This window comes from Pristis pectinata, chromosome 12 (assembly GCF_009764475.1).
Source record: "Pristis pectinata isolate sPriPec2 chromosome 12, sPriPec2.1.pri, whole genome shotgun sequence".
Classification (NCBI taxonomy): Eukaryota; Metazoa; Chordata; class Chondrichthyes; order Rhinopristiformes; family Pristidae; genus Pristis; species Pristis pectinata.
In genome coordinates, this window is record NC_067416.1 from 57720187 (window position 1) to 57737621 (window position 17435).

Sequence of the window (17435 nt, forward strand, 5' to 3'; positions counted from 1 at the left end):
TTCTCTGTCTCTCTCTCTCTCTGTCTCTCTCTCTCTCTCTGTCTCTCCCTCTCTGTCTCTCCCTCTCTCTCTTGCTCTGGAGGACGTGACCAGCCAGACCTGCTGGGCAAGTCCTCCTGCTCCTCATATTGAAACTCCCACATTCTCGTGTCTATATTCTCGGTTCTCGCTCTCTAACTGCTCCCATTCACTCACTGGCCAAGATAACCTTGTTTACAGCTTATCCGCCTGGTTACCCCGGATTCATCCTATCAGGGATATCAGCTTCACCCCTTCCCTATTTCCCTGTGTTATAGAGTCATTGAGTTATACAGAACAGAAACAGGCCCTTCGGCCCAAGTCCTTCACGCTGACCTAGACGCCCATCTAAGCCAGTCCCATTTGCCCACGTTTGACCGCGATCCATCTGAACCTTTCCTATCCATGGACCTGCCCGAGTGCCCCTTACATGTTACAGCTGTGCCCACATATACCACAACCTCTGGCAGCTCCCTCCGTGTGAGCGGGTAGGGATGTCCCGTGGAGTGTGATGAGGGAGCCCCCACAGTGTGAGTGGTGAGGGAGCTCCCACAGTGACAGACCGGTGAGGAGTTCCCACAGTGTGTTGTGAGGGAGCTCCCATAGTGACTGGTGAGTGATCTCCCGCGGTGACTGATGAGGGAGCTCCCACGGTGTCTGGTGAGGGATCTCCCGTGCTGTGACTGGTGAGGGATCTCCCGTGGTGTGACTGGTGAGGGAGCTCCCGCAGTGACTGGTGAGGGATCTCCCGCAGTGACTGGTGAGGGAGCTCCCACGGTGTCTGGTGAGGGATCTCCCGTGCTGTGACTGGTGAGGGATCTCCCGTGGTGTGACTGGTGAGGGAGCTCCCGCAGTGACTGGTGAGGGATCTCCCGCAGTGACTGGTGAGGGATCTCCCGCAGTTACTGGTGAGGGATCTCCCGCAGTGACTGGTGAGGGATCTCCTGTGGTGTGACTGGTGAGGGAGCTCCCACGGTGACTGGTGAGGGATCTCCCACGGTATGTGGTGAGGGATCTCCCGCAGTGACTGGTGAGGGATTTCCTGTGGTGTGACTGGTGAGGGATCTCCCGCAGTGACTGGTAAGGGAGCTCCCACAGTGACTGGTGAGGGATCTCCTGTGGTGTGACTGGTGAGGGATCTCCCACGGTATGTGGTGAGGGAGCTCCCGCAGTGACTGGTGAGGGATCTCCGCATGTTCCCGGGGTTCCCACCCACCAACCATGGTCCATTTAAGGAGGATTCTCCTGGACGCCCTTCCAGCTCGCTCACGTGATTCTCGTATCGGCCAATCAGGCTCTCCACCAGGCGGGGCGGGTCCTCCAATCAGCACCGCCGACCCCGCCGCTGCCCCGGGGCTTGTGCGCGGAGTGGTGGCGGGGGGTGTCCCACAGGTTGTGACGTCAGAGGACCGGGTCACGTGCCGGGCTGCGTGCGCGCGCGGCTGACGTGTGGGGAACCCCGGAACCCCCCCCCCCCACACCCCCAACCAACCCAGGTCTGTGTCCGTCCCGGGGGGAGGAGAGGAGGAGGGGAGGGGGGGGGAGGAGAGGGGGAGGGGAGGGGGGGGGAGGAGAGGGGGAGGGGAGGGGGGGGAAGAGAGGAGGAGGGGAGGGGAGGGGGAGGAGAGGAGGAGGGGAGGGGTGGAGGGGAGGGGGGGAGGAGGGGAGGGGGGGAGGGGGGGAGGAGGGGAGGGGGGGAGGGGGGGAGGAGGGGAGGGGGGGAGGGGGGGAGGAGGGGAGGGGGGGAGGGGGAGGAGGAGGGGAGGGGGGGAGGGGAGGAGGAGGGGAGGAGGGGAGGAGGAAGGGAGGGGGGGAGGAGAGGAGGAGGGGAGGGGGAGGAGAGGAGGAAGGGAGGGGGGGAGGAGAGGAGGAGGGGAGGGGGAGGGGAGGAGAGGAGGAGGGGAGGGGGAGGGGGAGGGGGAGGGGAGGGGGGAGGGGAGGGGAGGGGGGAGGGGGGGAGGGGGAGGAGGAGGAGAGGGGGAGGGAGGGGGGAGGGGGGGAGGGGGAGGAGGAGGAGAGGGGGAGGGGAGTGGGGGGGAGGAGAGGGGGAGGGGGGAGGAGAGGGGGAGGGGGGAGGAGGGGAAGGGGGAGGGGAAGGGGAGGGAGGGGGGAAGGGGGAGGGGAGGGGGGAGGGGGAGGAGGGAAGGGGAGGGGAGGGGGGAGGGGAGGAGGGGGGAGGGGGGAGGAGGGAGGGGGGAGGGGAGGGGGGGAGGGGAGGAGGGGGGAGGAGGGAGGGGGGAGGGGGGAGGAGGGAGGGGGGAGGAGAGGGGGAGGGGAGTGGGGGGAGGAGAGGGGGAGGGGAGTGGGGGAGGGGGGGAGGGGGAGGAGAGGGGGAGGGGGGGAGGAGAGGGGGAGGGGGGAGGGGGGAGGAGGAGGGGAGGGGGAGGGGAAGGGGGAGGGGGAGGGGGGAGGAGGGGAGGGGGAGGGGAGGGGGAGGAGGGGAGGGGAGGGGAGGGGGGAGGGGGAGGAGGGGAGGGGGAGGGAGGGGGAGGGACGGGGAGGGGAGGAGGGGGAGGGGGAGGGGGAGGAGGGAGGGGGGAGAGGGGGAGGAGGGAGGGAGGGGGGGAGGGGAGGGAGGGGGGGGAGGGGAGGGAGGGGGGAGGAGGGGAGGGGGGAGGAGGGGAGGGGGGAGGGGAGAGGAGGAGGGGAGGGGGGAGGAGGGGAGGGGGGAGGGGAGGGGGGAGGAGGGGAGGGGGGGAGGGGGGAGGAGAGGAGGGGGGGAGGAGGGGAGGGGGGAGGAGAGGAGGAGGGGAGTGGGGGGGAGGAGGGGATGGGGAGGAGAGGGGGAGGGGAGTGGGGGGGAGGAGAGGGGGAGGGGGAGGAGAGGGGGAGGGGGGAGGAGGGGAAGGGGGAGGGGAGGGGGGGGAGGGGGGAGGAGGGGAGGGGGAGGGGAAGGGGGAGGGGAGGGGGGGGAGGGGAGGAGGGGGGAGGGGGGAGGAGGGAGGGGGGAGGGGGGAGGGGGGAGGAGGGAGGGGGGAGAGGGGGAGGTGGGAGGGAGGGGGAGGAGGGGGGAGGGGGGAGGGGGGAGGGGGAGGAGGAGGGGAGGGGGGAGGAGGAGGGGAGGGGGAGGAGGGGAGGGGGAGGGGAGGAGGGGGGGAGGGGGGAGGGGAGGAGGGGGGGAGGGGGGGAGGAGGGAGGGGGAGGGGGGATGGGGAGGAGGGAAGGGGGAGGGGAGGGATGGGGAGGAGGGAAGGGGGAGGGGGGAGGGGAGGGAGGGGACGGGGAGGGGAGGAGAGGGAAGGGGAGGAGGGGAGGTGATGGTGGGAGGGGGAAGGGAGGGAGGGGGTTGGGGGACAGAGGGGGGTTGGGGGGAGGGTGGAGGGAGGGGTTGGGGGAGGGCGGAGGGAGGAGGTAGGGTGTGGGGGGAGCGCGGTCAAAGCAAGAGCGGATGCGCGGCGCGGTTTCGCTTTGTGGTGCAGAGCGATTTCTGGAGCGTGGGGGATTCTGGGAAATAGAGCCGCCATCGTTTCCCCCGGGACTTGTTCTGTTCCCTCGGCGACCCTCCGACAGCCTTGGCCCTTCACACACTTCGACAGGTCGGAGCACGGCGTCCGCCAGAGCCACTCAGTCCCCTTCCCCTTCCCTCCCGCCATCATCCTGGCTACATGTTTGCTTTCAAGCGCTTGCCTGGTTCCTTTCTGAGTGCCGTCTTTAGTCATAGACTTGTACAGCACGGATACAGGCCCTTCGGCCCAACTCGCCCATGTCGACCAAGGTGCCTTCAGTCCAGATGAAGGGTCTCGACCCGAAACGTCGGCTGTCCATTTCTCACCACAGATGCTGCCCTGACCCGCTGAGTTTTTCCAGCATCTCATTTGTTGCTCCAGATTCCAGCACCTGCAGTCTCTTGTTTCGGCAATAGTCCTGTGTACCTGTATTTGGCCCATATCCTTTCCAAGTAGCGAGTCGTCAACTAAGCTTGGCCTCAGCATGACCAGTGCGCTCTTAGTATTTCTATGCTGCTTCTCACAGGGACTGCAAGTGCAGCACTTACAGCAGACAAATGATGAAGCAACGTGAATCATCGGGGCCGGACTGTCATCGAGGTTTGTCCTTGGATGGAGAGAGAGATGAGCACGGCTTAGAGGAACCCCAAACCTGTTCAGTGTGCGGACTTGGCTTCAGTCGACTGGCCGACATGGAGTGTCACCCGAGCAGCCACGCCAGGCAGAAACGCTACAAGTGTGACGTGTGTGGCAAGGCCTGGCCTTTCCCTTATCTGCTGGAGGCCCACCGCCGGGTCCACACCGGTGAGCGGCCGTTTGTCTGCTCCGTCTGTGGAAAAGGGTTTGCCAAGTCCAACAGCCTGCTGGCCCACGGCATTGTGCACACCGGCGAGCGCCCCTTCACTTGCTCCGTCTGCGACAAGGGCTTCACCCAGTCCTCCAAGCTGCTCAGCCACCAGCGGGTCCACACCGGCGAGCGGCCCTTCGTCTGCCCTGTGTGCGGGGCGCGGTTCACCCTCTCCACCCACGCCCTGGCCCACCAGCGGGTCCACACTGACGAGCGCCCCTTCAGTTGTTCCTTCTGCGGCAAGGGCTTCAAGACGTCCCAGTATCTGAAGGAGCACCGGCGGGTCCACACAGGGGAGAGGCCCTTCACCTGCCCCGAGTGCGGCAAGGGCTTCACCCGACTCTCCAGCCTGCGGCAGCACCAGCGGGTCCACACCGGGGAGCGGCCCTTCGCCTGTCCCGTCTGCGGCAAGGGCTTCACCCGCTCCTCCAACCTCCTACAGCACCAACGCATCCACACTGGGGAGAAGCCCTTCACCTGCCCTGAATGCAGCAAGGGATTTAGCCGGATGGATCACCTGCTCAAACACCAGAGGGTCCATGCCCACCATGTTGCCTTCCCGAGCTAGTCCCATCTGCCGGCCTTTGGGCCGTATCCCTCTGAACCTTTCCTATCCACGGACCTGTCCAAGTGCCTTTTAAATGTCGTTAATGTTCCTGCCTCACCCACTTCCTCTGGCAGCTCGTTCCACACACGGACCACCCTCTGGGTAAAACATTTGCCCCTCAGGTCCCCATTAAATCTTTTCCTTCAACCTGTGCTCTCCAGTTCTAGACTCCCCTACCCTGGGGAAAGGAATGTGACCTACCACCTTATCGATGCCCCTCATGATTTTATAAACTTCTGTAAGGTCACCCCTCAGCCTCCTTCACTCCAGGGAAAACTTGGAATCCCTCCTTATAACTCAAGCCCTTCGGTCCTGGCAACGCTTGTCTGCACACTCTCCAGCTCAATAACATCCTTCCTACAGCTGGGTGATCAGAACTGCACCCAGTTCTCCAGGTGCTATCTCACCAACATCTTAACCCCTTTGGAAGCATGTTGGAGCCAGTTCAGTGAAGCCCTCCTGTGCACTCTCCGAGGTGCCTGGAAGTGAGGTTCCTGGCATACTACTGCCTTCAACCCCTATCCTCCCAGCTCCAGAGACCCAAGTTCGATCATGACCTCTGCCGCTGTCTGTGAGCTTGGAGTTTGCATGTTCTCCCTGTGACCGCATGGGTTCTCACCGGGTGTTCTGGTCTCCACCCACAGAAGTGCCAGGTCGGTGGGTTAATCACCATTGTAAATTGTCCACTCGTGTGTGGGTGTGTGGGGGGGGGGGGGGGGTAGAATCTGGGGGGAGTTGATGGGAATGTGGGGAGAATGAGATGGAATCAGTGTAGGTGGGTCAGCATTATCCAATGAGCTGAAGGGCCTGTTTCTATACTGTATCTCCCTATGACTCCACTGTGGGAGGCCAGGCTTGTGGTAGGTTTATCTTGAATTTAGTGAAAGCTGGGTGCTGCCTGGATGAAAATGGTTCTTAGAACATAGACGTGGAGAGGTTCCCTAACTCAGACTCTGAGTGACAGGTGGCTTGGCAAGATCACCTCCTCCTCGCCTGTAATGAACAACCCAGGAGACCAGATCGCTAGGATTCAGCAGTTCCCAGGACCACAGGGTGATGGAGAGAGGGGCTGTGCATCTCCCACAGTTGGGGAAACCTGCTGAGGCTTGTGATAAACATCAAGACTGCAGTTAGATGTCACCCTCACAGACCAACTCCCTCAGTTTCACCCACATTTCTTTCCACCAATACTGTCCATCTCAAGGGATGTGGACTTTGCAGGCTGAGCCAGCATTTAATTGCCCATCCCTAGTTGTCCTTGAGAAGGTGGTGGCGAGCTGCCTTCTTGAACCGCAGCAGTCCTTGAGGTGTGGGTGTACTCACAATGCCAGGACTTTGACCCAGCGATGGTGAAGGAATGGCAATGTATTTCCCAGTGTGGGGCTCGGAGGGGAACCTCCAGGGGGGGTGTTCCCCGTGCCTTTGCTGCCCTTCTCCTGGTAGAGGGGGTGGGGTTGGAAGGTGCTGCCTGAGGAGTCTCGGTGAGTTGCTGCAGTGCATCCTGTAGATGGTCCATACTGCTGCTGTGTGTGGGTGGTGGGGTGAGTGAGTGGGTGTGGAGAGCGTGACTGTCAAGTGGGCTGCTGTGTCCTGGATGGTGTCAAGCTTCTTGAGTGTTGTTGAAGCTGCACTCATGCAGGCAAGTGGGGAGTGTTCCAACACTCTCTACCCTGTGAAGGCGAGTGGGGAGTGTCACGTCGCTCTCTACGCTGTGAAGGCGAGTGGGGAGTGTCCCGTCGCTCCCTCCGTTGTGAAGGCGAGTGGGGAGTGTCCCATCGCCCTCCACCCTGTGAAGGCGAGTGGGGAGTGTCCCGTCGCCCTCCACCCTGTGAAGGCGAGTGGGGAGTGTCCCGTCGCCCTCCACCCTGTGAAGGCAAGTGGGGAGTGTCCCGTCGCCCTCCACCCTGTGAAGGCGAGTGGGGAGTGTCCCGTCGCCCTCCACCCTGTGAAGGCAAGTGGGGAGTGTCCCGTCGCCCTCCTGTCTTAAACTTTGTAGATGGTGGATGGGCTTTGGGGAATTGGGAGGGCAGTTACTCACCACAGGATCCCCAGCCTCTGACCTGCTCTTGTGGCCACACTGTGGATATGGCTGCTCGAGGTCAGGGTCTGGTCAGTGGTAACCCCCAGGACATTGATGATGGGGGATTCAGCGATGGGTGTTAGCTCGATTTTCTCTTGTTGGATATTGTCATTGCCCGGCACCAGTATGACACAAACGTTACAGCATCTGCAGTCTGCTTTTCATTTCCTTTTGGTGTGCACACCTCGGTTGTAAACTGCTGCGTACTCAGTGGGGTAATGGGTACGGTAACTCGTAACTGAAGTGGTTGCAAACTACCGGTCGTGGTGTGTGGGAACAGTGGCCTGACTGCAATAAAAACAATTCTCTTGAAACTGAGTCTGGAAGTGACCAACTTTTGCGCTCAGCTCCCTTCTCTTCTAACTTCACCCAAGGCAAGTTGAGGCGACAGTCACTTCGGGGGTGAAATTGAGCTTGGTGTTTCCACAGTGTTACAGAACATAGAACAGTACAGCACAACACAGGCCCTTCGGCCCACAATGTTGTGCTGACCGTTAAACGTTGTCTAAGACTATCTAACCCCTTCCTCCGACATATCCCTCTATTTTAAATTCCTCCATATGCTTATCTAACAATCTCTTGAATTTGACCGATGTACCTGCCTCCACCACCACCCCAGGCAGCGCATTCCACACCCCAACCACTCTCTGGGTAAAAAACCTCCCTCTGACATCTCCCTTGAACTTCCCACCCATTACTTTAAAGCCATGCCCTCTTGTATTGAGCATTGGTGCCCTGGGAAAGAGGCGCTGGCTGTCCACCCTATCTATTCCTCTTAATATTTTGTACACCTCTATCATGTCTCCTCTCATCCTCCTTCTCTCCAAAGAGTAAAGCCCTAGCTCCCATAGTCTCTCCTCATAATGAATACTCTCTAAACCAGGCAGCATCCTGGTAAATCTCCTCTGCGCCCTCTCCAACGCCTCCACAACCTTCCTATAATGAGGCGACCAGAACTGGACACAGTACTCTAAGTCTGGTCTAACCTGAGTTTTGTAGAGCTGCATTGTTACCTCGCGGCTCTTAAACTCAATCCCACGATTTATGAAAGCTAACATCCCATAAGCTTTCTTAACTACCCTATCCACCTGTGAGGCAACTTTCAGGGATCTGTGGATATGAACCCCCAGATCCCTCTGCTCCTCCACACTCCCCAGGATCCTGCCATTAACTTTGTACTCTGCCTTTGAGTCTGCCCTTCCAAAGTGCACCACCTCACACTTCTCCGGATTGAACTCCATCTGCCACTTCTGTTCCTGTGAGTCGAAGACTCATCCAGCGCCTCTTTTCGTACCCCACATTCTCCCTGTAAGCTGTGGGTTAGCTGGAAAGGGTGCAGACAAGATTCATCTGTTTCTGTGATGTGACTCCATGAAACATGTGGTGTAACTCTTAAATGTATGAAGCTAAGTATTCTCTTGCAAGTCTGCTTATTTTGCCCTTAAAATAGTTGCCTGGGCCAGTTGACTTTCTAACTTTGTGCCATGATCAGTGGTTTCAACAGAAATGAAAGCTGGTGTGGTTGTGGAGAGCGAGCAATGCTGTGGCAGGATATAAATCAGTTGGGGAGAGCATTGGCAGGTGGGATTTAATCCCAACCATTGCGAGGTGATGCAGTTTGGAAGGTCAGACAAGGGTAGGGTCCAGGGGAGTGTTGATAAGCAGAGGGAATAAGGGCTATGGCCTGCAAATGGAGGCCTGTTGCTAGGAAAAGGTCTGTGCTATTTAAGAAAGATGTTCTGGCAATGCAGATATACTGAATGGCCAGCTGACGTATGATAAGATACTGAAGGTGGCCGAGGTCCCAACTACCCCGAATTGAGTGAATCACTCCCCTGGGAGCAGCGACCGCTGATACAAGGGCCAGCAGCAAGTTGGGAGACACGGAGATAGAGTTCTACAGCACGGAAACAGGCCCTTCAGCCCAACTGGTCCATACTGACCAAGGTGCCTACCTGACCTCGTCCCATTGGCTGTGTTCCATGTTTTGTGTGACAATGCTGCGGTCAGTTTTTCATTGCACCTGTGCATACAGGTACTTGTGCATCTGACAATAAACTCGATCAATTTGCCCGAATTTGGCCCATATCCCTCTGAAACTTTCCTATCCATGTGTCTGTTAAATGTTGTTAATGTTCCTGCCTCACCCACTCCCTCTGGCAGCTCGTTCCACACACGGACCACCCTCTGGGTGAGGAAGTTGCCCCTCAGGCCCCCTTTAAATCTCTCCCATCTCACGTTAACCCTGTGCCCTCTGGTTTTAGACTCCCCAACCCTGGGGGAAAGACTGACCATTCACCTTATCAATGCCCCTCATGATTTTATAAACCTCCATAAGGTCACCCCTCAGCCTCCCTTGCTCCAGGATAAACAGCCCCAGTCTTTCCAGCTTCTCCTTCTAACTCAAGCCCTCCAGTCCCGGCAGCATCCTTGTGAATCTTTTCCTCACCCTCTCCAGCTGAATCACACGCTTCCTATATGGACAACCGGAACCCCACACAGTTCTCCAAGTGGGTCCTCGCCAACGTCTTGCCTCCACCACTTCCTCTGGCAGCTCATTCCTGATACCGACTACTCTGTGTGAAAAATGTACCCCTCAGGTCCCCTTTAAACCTCCTCCCCCTCACCTTAAACCCTCCAGTTTTACACTCCCCTAACATGGGAAACAGATTCTGGCTCTCTGCCCTATGTCAGCCTCCTGTAATTTTATATACGACTATCATGTCTCCCCTCAGCCTCCCTCGCTCCAGGGAAAACAGTCCCAGCCTGTCCAGTCTCTGCTTATAACTCAAGCCCTCTGGTTTCAAGGCAACATCCTCATGAATCTTTCCTGCACCCTATCTAACGTCAGCACGCCCTTTCCTATAGTTGGTGACCAGAACTGTATGCATTCCTCCAAGTGCGGTCTAACCAACACTTTGTCCAGCTATAATGTGAGGTCCCAACTCTTGTACTCAGTGGATGCAGAGGTAGTGCATCTCCACTTAAAGGTGAGTTTCTCCCACTCAACCTCCAGTCAGAGCTTGACTTTCTACCTCACTGCCCCCTCCCAGCCGGCACTGGTTGTTGGGGTCTTCCCCTGCCTTCCTTGGCCGAGTGTACAACTGTGGTTGGGTCTTCCCCCACACCGATCGGCCGACTGATCACGCGTGGGTCTTCCTGTGGAGGGGCCACCGTCTCCAGTGGCGGTCAGTTCCGCTCTTGCCGTGGGGATTACACCCTCTTCCATCGCGTTGTCCAATCAGAGCTCGGCTTCTTCCTAGAAATGGCCGTCCGCTCGTTCGATTCCGACGATCAACCACCGACGCCGGCCGGTGCCCCCATCCTGTTTCTCGCAGTCGTACCTCGAGGTAATAGGCCCTTCGGCCCACTGCGTCCGTGCCAACCCCCGTGTCCCCCATCGGCACCGATCTCGTTTCCCAGCACGCGGTCCGTAGCAGCCTCCATTCCAGTCCCCGTCTCAACACTTCTCCGATGTCGTGAGTCTCTGCCTCCACCACCCCCTCCACCAGCTCGTCCCAGACTCCCCCTCAGATTCCCTCCACACCACCGCCCCCTCAACTTACACCATGCCCTCCGCTGTTCCACATCATGGGGAAGGGTTTCTCACTCTCCACCCTCATAGTTGAGCACACCTCCATAGGGTCACCCCTCAACCTCCTCCGCTCCAGGGAGAACCAACCCAAACCCTCTTTCCTTCACGCCCCTCCTGCTTCCACCTCCCGATCCCTGCCATTAGTTTCTCCGTGCACCCCCAACCCTCCTCCCCCTCCACTTTTGCCCAGTCCTATTGAGACTAGCCTGCCCCCCTCCTCTCCCCCGAGGCTGACCGACCCCCTGAGTATCCCCTCCCTCCAAGTGCCTCTTTGGGTTGGGATTTGATGGACAATCTCCTGACGCCCTCCCCCAATCCGCCATTTTCCCGCGCTCCATCTTCCCCCTCCCGTCACGTGGCCTGTCCCCCGCTCCTCCTCCTCCAATGAGAATCCGGCGATGTTTCCCGCGCCGCTTGCGGGCGGGCGATCCGTCCAATCAGAGCCCGGGATTCCTCCCCGGCAACCGCCCGCGCGCTGCGGCCGTTCGGTTCCAACCGCCGCTCCCGTCACGTGCCGGCGGACCGTCCAATCAGAGGCCGCCCCCGCGAGCTGCGGCCGTCGGTCTTTAACGGACTCGCCCGTCACGTGACGGCCAACGACTCCCGCCAGCGGCCGGCCATGTGCTAGCCCCGACGGACCGAATGCCCCTCTCCAGACCGTCCTCTCCGCCGTTTCTCCCTCGTGGAGAGGAGTTTATGGGGGAAAATGGAGGAAGAAACCGGGAACAGTTCACTCCCCAACCCCCCCCCCCGCCCTTTCTCCCAAAAAACCCTCCCGTGGGATCTTCCTGTGCCAGGAACCTGCCCTGAGGTTTCCCCTTGAAATCAAGCCGCCACACGTTACATTTAGCAGTTTCTTTTGCTTTATGTAGGTTAGCTTATCATGGGATAACACTGATTATTTGGGGCCTATCTATTGGGGAAAAAAGACATTTATTAAAATGGAATACAATTTTGCATCGATCAAGAAAGGTGAAAGTCCTTGTTTCCATCTGCCACCGTCTGATCCCCTCACCGGGAACACGTTGGAGACGCGTCACGGCGGAGCGAGGTCCTGCGACTCGAATCGGGGCGGCGCGTCGCGGGTTGAAACGCCAGAGCACTTGACATTGAAACCACTGGACGATTTCCGACGCCGCACGCTACCCAGTGTGGGGATGGGAGGGGAGGTCAGGTGAAGGCTGAGGAGACGACGTAGGAGGGAGACCTTCCGATTCCCGGATCACTGACACCCTTTCTGGCACCCTTCTTGATTACTGAGAGGTGATGGTGGGGAGTATTGAGGAACAGAGAGGCCTCGGTGTACAAGTTGAAGGATCCCTGAAAGAGGCAGCACAGGTAGAGAAGATGGTGAATTCAACATACAAAAGACTTGCTTTCAATAGTCAGGACACTGAATACAAGAGCAGGGAGGTTCTGCTCCAACTGTACAAACTGTTGTCCAGACCACAGCTGGAGGACTGCACACAGATCAGGTCACCACACTCCAGGACGGAGGTGACTGCAATGGGGAGAGTGCAGAGGAGATTCCCCAGGACGCTGCCCGGGACGGAGTGACTCCATTCTGGGGAGAGACTGGAGTGGAGGAGGCTGAGGGCGGACCAGATGGAGGTGTACACAATGACGAAGGGCACGGACAGGGTAGGCTGTGAGAAACCTTCCCCCTGAAGTTTAAGGTGAGGGGTTGGAGGTATCGAGGGGATCAGAGGGGGGGGGTGGGAACCTGGACGCTCTGCCTGAGGGGGTGGTGGAGGCAGGGACTTCACAACGTTTGAGGACCATCTGGACTGGCACTTCAACGACCTAGGCAGAGACGGATGCGGACCCAGTGTTGGTTATCGGTGTTAGTGAAGACGGGGACTGGACGGTTGCCATCGACATGATGGGCCGAAGGGTCTGTTTCCGTGCCTTCACGACCTATCCCAGGTAGGTGAAGTTGGCTCTTTCTGTGTCCTCCACCTCCTTCAACCTGATCCCCCCCTCAATCCAACAGTAAACAACGCCTTCTGGGTCATGGATTATACAACGCAGGGGGCCAGCCCTTCATCCCACAGCACCCATACTAGCTCTGTGTACCTGCAGTTGGTCAGCAGCTTTCTCCGCAGTTGGGGCAGGAGAAGGGCCTCTCTCTGGTGTGGACGGCCTGGTGCTCCAGCAGGTGAAGCCCTTGCCGCACTCGGGCAGATGAAGGGCCGCTCGCTGGTGTGGACCCGCCGGTGCTGCAGGAGTGGGACAGCTGGGTGAAGCCCTTCCCACAGAGGGAGCAGGTGAAGGGCTTCTCCCCGGTGTGGGTGCACTGGTACTGAAGGAGGCCCAAGGACTGGGAGAATCCCTTCCCGTAGATGGGACATTCGAACGGCTTCTCCCTGGTGTGGGTGCACTGGTGCTCGAGGAGGCCGGATGATTGGGTGAAGCCCTTGCAGCAGACGGAACAGTCAAATGGCTTTTCCCCTGTGTGGACCCACCGGTGGATCTCCAGCAGGTACGGGTAGAGCCCGGACTTGCTGCACACATTGCACTCGTAGTGGTCCTACTTGGCGTGGCTGGTCATGTGCCTCTTGGCCTCGGCTGAAGCCCAGCCTGCACACGGAGCGGAGGTGGAGGTCCTCCGCAGGGCTCCCTCCCTCCTTGGGTGAAAGGCCGAGGGAGAGCAGGTCCCGGTGAATCGAAACACGTGAGAGGGAGAGAAACCTTCCCCCACAGCCAACGTCACATCACAACTACAGGACGGGAAGGCTGGAGAACCAGAATGGCCTCACGTTGGGAGGAATGGCCTCATGTGGTTGGAATGGGTGGACTTGCCATGGTTGGTAGATCCCCCATCTCCCGACAGCCGGGTTTGATCCCGACCTCGGGCGCTGTCTGAGTGGGGTTTGCAGGTTCTCCCTGTGACCACATGGGTTTGCCCTGTGCGCTCCAGTTTCCTGCCACATCCCACAGACAATTGGCGGCATTACCTTTCCCACTCCCTCCCAGGCAGCGCCGTGGGAGCCCCCTCACTGAAGGGAGGGCAGTGGGTGAGGAAGGATCCCAGGGCAGTTGGTCACAGGTCAATGCGTTAGGGCAGGCTCAATGGATCAGCAGAGAACCTGGTCTAGTCCACCCCAAAGGTTGTTGGAATCGTTACCCACAATCCCTTGCGACCCAGAAACCGCCCCATCAAAGGCCTTGAGAGGTCCGGCTCCGCTCCTGTCATTCACCCGTGGCCCCGCCTCCTCCCGACAGATGGCCCCACGTGATTTGTCCAGCCATGGCCATTCCCCTGCCTGCCCGCAGCGACCCCTCTGCCTATGGGATCTACCTGTGCAAAGAGCCGCGCTTCAGCTGCGGGCAGTCGGGGGTGAGTTTCCTTCTGGAGCCCCAAGGACGGAGCTGGTGACAGAGGTGGGTGAGGTGTGGGGAGATGCAGAGAAAGGGAGCACTCGCCTGTCTATTGGACCACTGAGCTCCGCCTGCCCACGTGATATCGGTCGGGCCACCGGCGGGGGGGCCGACACATGGGGGACGGGCCCCACCTACTTCCTGGAGATGTGACCAATGGGTTTCCCTCCAGGGAGGTAGACTTCTGATCCCAGCGGCCCCCGGGCGGGACGGTGGAATGGGCGGCAGAGAAAGATGAATCTCATATATCAATAAGTAAATAGCTAAATCTCATGTCCTTAAGGTGAGAGGAAGGCGTTTTAAAGGGGATGGGAGGGGTATTTTCTTTACACAGGGTGGTTGATATCTGAAACGTGTAGCCAGAGAAGATAGGTTAAGGTGAAGAGAGAAGCTGACCATCAGGCAGCGGTCAGCGCGGAATGTCCTGCAGACACTGCGGGACGGGGACACTGGATTCTGTGGGTTTGTTCCCTGAGCAAACAGTCCAAGCCATATGGCAGAACACCTCGTCAGCAAATCTGACCAACAAGCACCAAGACCTCGCTTGGCTGGCGGTGAGAGGTGCCCTCCCAGCCAGAGCTTTCCTCTACAGACAACACATCACCCCCAATGTACGCTGCCCTCGGGATGGATGTGGTGGGGAAAAAACAGTCTTTGCAGACTGTGGATTTGCTCAGAGGGTGTGGAGACAGATGCATGGGTCCGTGTCTCGGTCCATCCCCAGCAGATACGTAACAGAGGACTCTCTGATCTCCCCCGGGGACACACACCGAGACAAGCATCAAGTGCTGCCGGAAGGTCATCAACTCGGTGAAGGACGCCCTTTGGTCTGCCCGAAACGTGTTGGTCTCCCAGCGCAGTGAGATGTCCGTAAGGGAACGCCGCTGACTGGCACATTCCAGGCTGCAGGAGTCCGTGCTGAGGGACGCACTGAAGCTGGGTGCAGCCAATGCTGAGGCTCTGTGGGGAAAGACCACAGTCTAGGCTCCTTCCGTTACCGCACACGGAGGGGCAGAGTTGGGTGGGGAAGCCCCTCGAACAATGAAAGGGGGATCGCCTCAGGGAGCCACGTGAGGGGCAGTAGTGCTATGTTTTTGTGTTTCATTTAAAAGTTTAGGCTAATGAATGTAATGACCATGAATGTAACTTCTTTTGTGCTGTTTCTTCCTTTATATATTTTTTACTATTATGAATAAAGTCCAGTTTTGAAATTAAAAAGAGGAGGTGGTGGGTGGGTGACAGATGTAAAGTACCATCATACTCTGCTCCGACTGATCAATGTGTACGCTGCTCCCATGCTGAGCGAGCCGCTGCTGGCGATGGCCCTACTAGTCATTCTGGCTGGTGACAGATTGTTCCATACATGAGTACATTGAGGTAGTACAAGGGAAAACAACAGAACGCAGAATATAGTGTTACAGTTACAGAGAAAGTGCAGCACAGCTAGACAAGGTGCAAGGGCCATGACGAGGTAGACTAAGAAATCAGGAATTCATCTTTATTGTATAAGAGGTCTGTTCAAAAGTGTTATAACGGCAGCATAAACCACAAAATATAGCAGCAGAGTCCAGCCGTTCGACCCATCAAGTCTGCCCCGCCATTCAATCATCGCTGATATTTATTCCTCAACCCCAATCTCCCTCCTTCTGCCTGTAGCTTTTAACCCCCTGACCAATTAAGGATTTATCAATCTCTGCCTTAAATACACCCAATGACTTGGCCTCCACAGCCCTCTGTGGCAATGAAATCCACAGATTCACCACCTGCTGGCTGAAGAAATTCCTCCTCATCTCAGTTCTGAAGGGACATCCTTTTATTCTGAGGCTGTGCCCTCAGATCCTGGACTGATGGAAACATCCTCTCCACGTCCACTCTACCCAGGCCTTTCAGTATTCGGTAGAAGCTGTCCTCGAGTTTGGTGGTACGTACGCTCAAGCTTTTGTATCTTCTGCCCGATGGGAGGGGGGAGAAGAGAGAAGGGCCCTGGGTGGAGGGGTCTGTGATTACATTGGCTGCTTTCCCGAGGCAGTGGGAAGTGTAGACAGAGTCCATGGGGGGGGAGTAATAAACAATCTATTGGAGGAACTTAATGGGTCAAGCAGCATCTGTGGGAGGAAAGGAAGTGTCGACGTCCTGATGAAGGGTTTCAACCGTTGACACTTCCTTTCCCCCCACAGATGCTGCTCCACCCACTGAGTTCCTCCAGAAGATTGTTTGTTGCTCCAGATTCCAGTATCTGCAGTCTCTCAATTCTCAGTGGAGGGGAGGCTGGTTTCTGTGGTGCACTGGGCCGTGTCCTCAAATATCTGCAGCTTCTTGCCGTCTTGGGCAGAGCAGTTGCCGTCCCAAGCCGTGATACATCTGGACAGGTTCTCTATGGTGCATCTGTGAAAATTGGTGAGGGGAAATATGGGCATGTTGAATTTCCTTCGCCTTCTGAGGAAGTACATGGAACGTAGAACAGCACAGGACAGGCCCTTCGGCCCACAATGTTGGATTGAACTAATTAAACCAAAGACTCCTAATTAATCTAATCCCTCTTCACACAACAGTGACCATATCCCTCCCTTCTCTGCATATTCATGTGCCTATCTAAGAGTCTCCGGAACACTCCTCTGCTATCTGCCTCCACTGCCCCCTGGCAGTGCAGTCCAGGCACCCACCACTCTCTGTGTAAAAAGTGGAGGCGCTGGTGGGCTTTCTTGGCTATAGTGTCTTTGTGGCTGGACCAGGACAGGTTGTTGGTGATATTTACACCTGGGAAGATAAGAGATTTATCTATTTATTTGTATCTAATTAGGAAAGAAATTAGATCTGAGTTTTTAAAGATTTATCTATTTATTTATATAGTCTATGGAGACTTATCTCTTCACATCAGATCTATTTATATCACAGATTTATATATTTGAGACAGTGACCATAACTCCTTGACCTTTACCATAGCTTTGGAGAGGGATAGGAGCAGACAATATGGGAAAGTATTTAACTGGGGGAGGGGGAATTATGATGCTATGAGGCAGGAACTTGGGAGCGTAAATTGGGAACAGATGTTCTTGGGGAAATGCAAGCGGAAATGTGGAGGTTATTTAAGGAACACTTGCATGGGGCTCTGTCCCATTGAGGCAGGGTAAGGATGGTAGAGTGAAGGAATTGTGGTTGACATGAGATGTAGAATGTCTTGTCTAGCCAGGAGGGAGCTTAAGAATGGAGCTAGAAGAGGGCATGAGAAGGCCTTGGCGAGTAGGATCAAGGAAAACCCCAAGGCATTCTACACATACGTGAAGAATAGGAGGATGACTGGAGTGAGGGTAGGACCGACCAGGGATAAAAGAGGAAACGTGTGCCTGGAGTCGGAAGAGGTAGGGGAGGTCCTTAATTAATACTTTGCTTCAGTATCACCAAGAGAGAGACCTTGACATTAGTGAGGATGGCGTACGACCGGCTGATATGCTCGGGCATGT

General features: G+C 57.4%; 3 protein-coding genes across 3 annotated transcripts in view; 2 read left to right on the plus strand and 1 right to left on the minus strand.

Moving 5' to 3' along the window:
• Positions 1 to 17435, plus strand: part of LOC127576499 (uncharacterized) — a 69446-nt gene that overhangs the window by 21881 nt on the left and 30130 nt on the right. Inside the window, exons 7-12 of the mRNA XM_052026979.1 lie at positions 1254 to 1448; positions 3991 to 4846; positions 6558 to 6795; positions 10244 to 10348; positions 10983 to 11214; positions 13819 to 13933. Coding sequence (XP_051882939.1) covers positions 1254 to 1448; positions 3991 to 4846; positions 6558 to 6795; positions 10244 to 10348; positions 10983 to 11214; positions 13819 to 13933 — 1741 coding nt within the window. The remainder of the gene's footprint in view (positions 1 to 1253; positions 1449 to 3990; positions 4847 to 6557; positions 6796 to 10243; positions 10349 to 10982; positions 11215 to 13818; positions 13934 to 17435) is intronic.
• Positions 1374 to 9065, plus strand: LOC127577032 (gastrula zinc finger protein xLCGF3.1-like). Its single transcript, XM_052027902.1, has 2 exons — positions 1374 to 1514; positions 3991 to 9065. The coding sequence occupies exon 2, from the start codon at positions 4022 to 4024 to the stop codon at positions 4877 to 4879; it is 858 nt and encodes a 285-aa protein (XP_051883862.1). The 5' UTR covers positions 1374 to 1514; positions 3991 to 4021; the 3' UTR covers positions 4880 to 9065.
• On the minus strand, positions 11452 to 13962 carry LOC127577035 (putative protein TPRXL). The gene is made up of 2 exons (XM_052027904.1): positions 12670 to 13962; positions 11452 to 11913 (listed from the first exon to the last, which is right to left on the minus strand). The coding sequence occupies exons 1-2, from the start codon at positions 13105 to 13107 to the stop codon at positions 11764 to 11766; spliced, it is 588 nt and encodes a 195-aa protein (XP_051883864.1). The 5' UTR covers positions 13108 to 13962; the 3' UTR covers positions 11452 to 11763.

Excerpts from the sequence above, each read along its gene's own strand:
- LOC127577035 (XM_052027904.1), bottom strand. The coding sequence starts at position 13,107 with ATGTGTGCAGCAAGTCCGGGCTCTACCCGTACCTGCTGGAGATCCACC. Across the intron at positions 11,914-12,669 it reads AAGCTGCTGACCAACTGCAG|GGATCCTTCAACTTGTACAC; the intron begins GTACACAGAGCT and ends TGCCTCTTTCAG.
- LOC127577032 (XM_052027902.1), top strand. The coding sequence starts at position 4,022 with ATGATGAAGCAACGTGAATCATCGGGGCCGGACTGTCATCGAGGTTTG.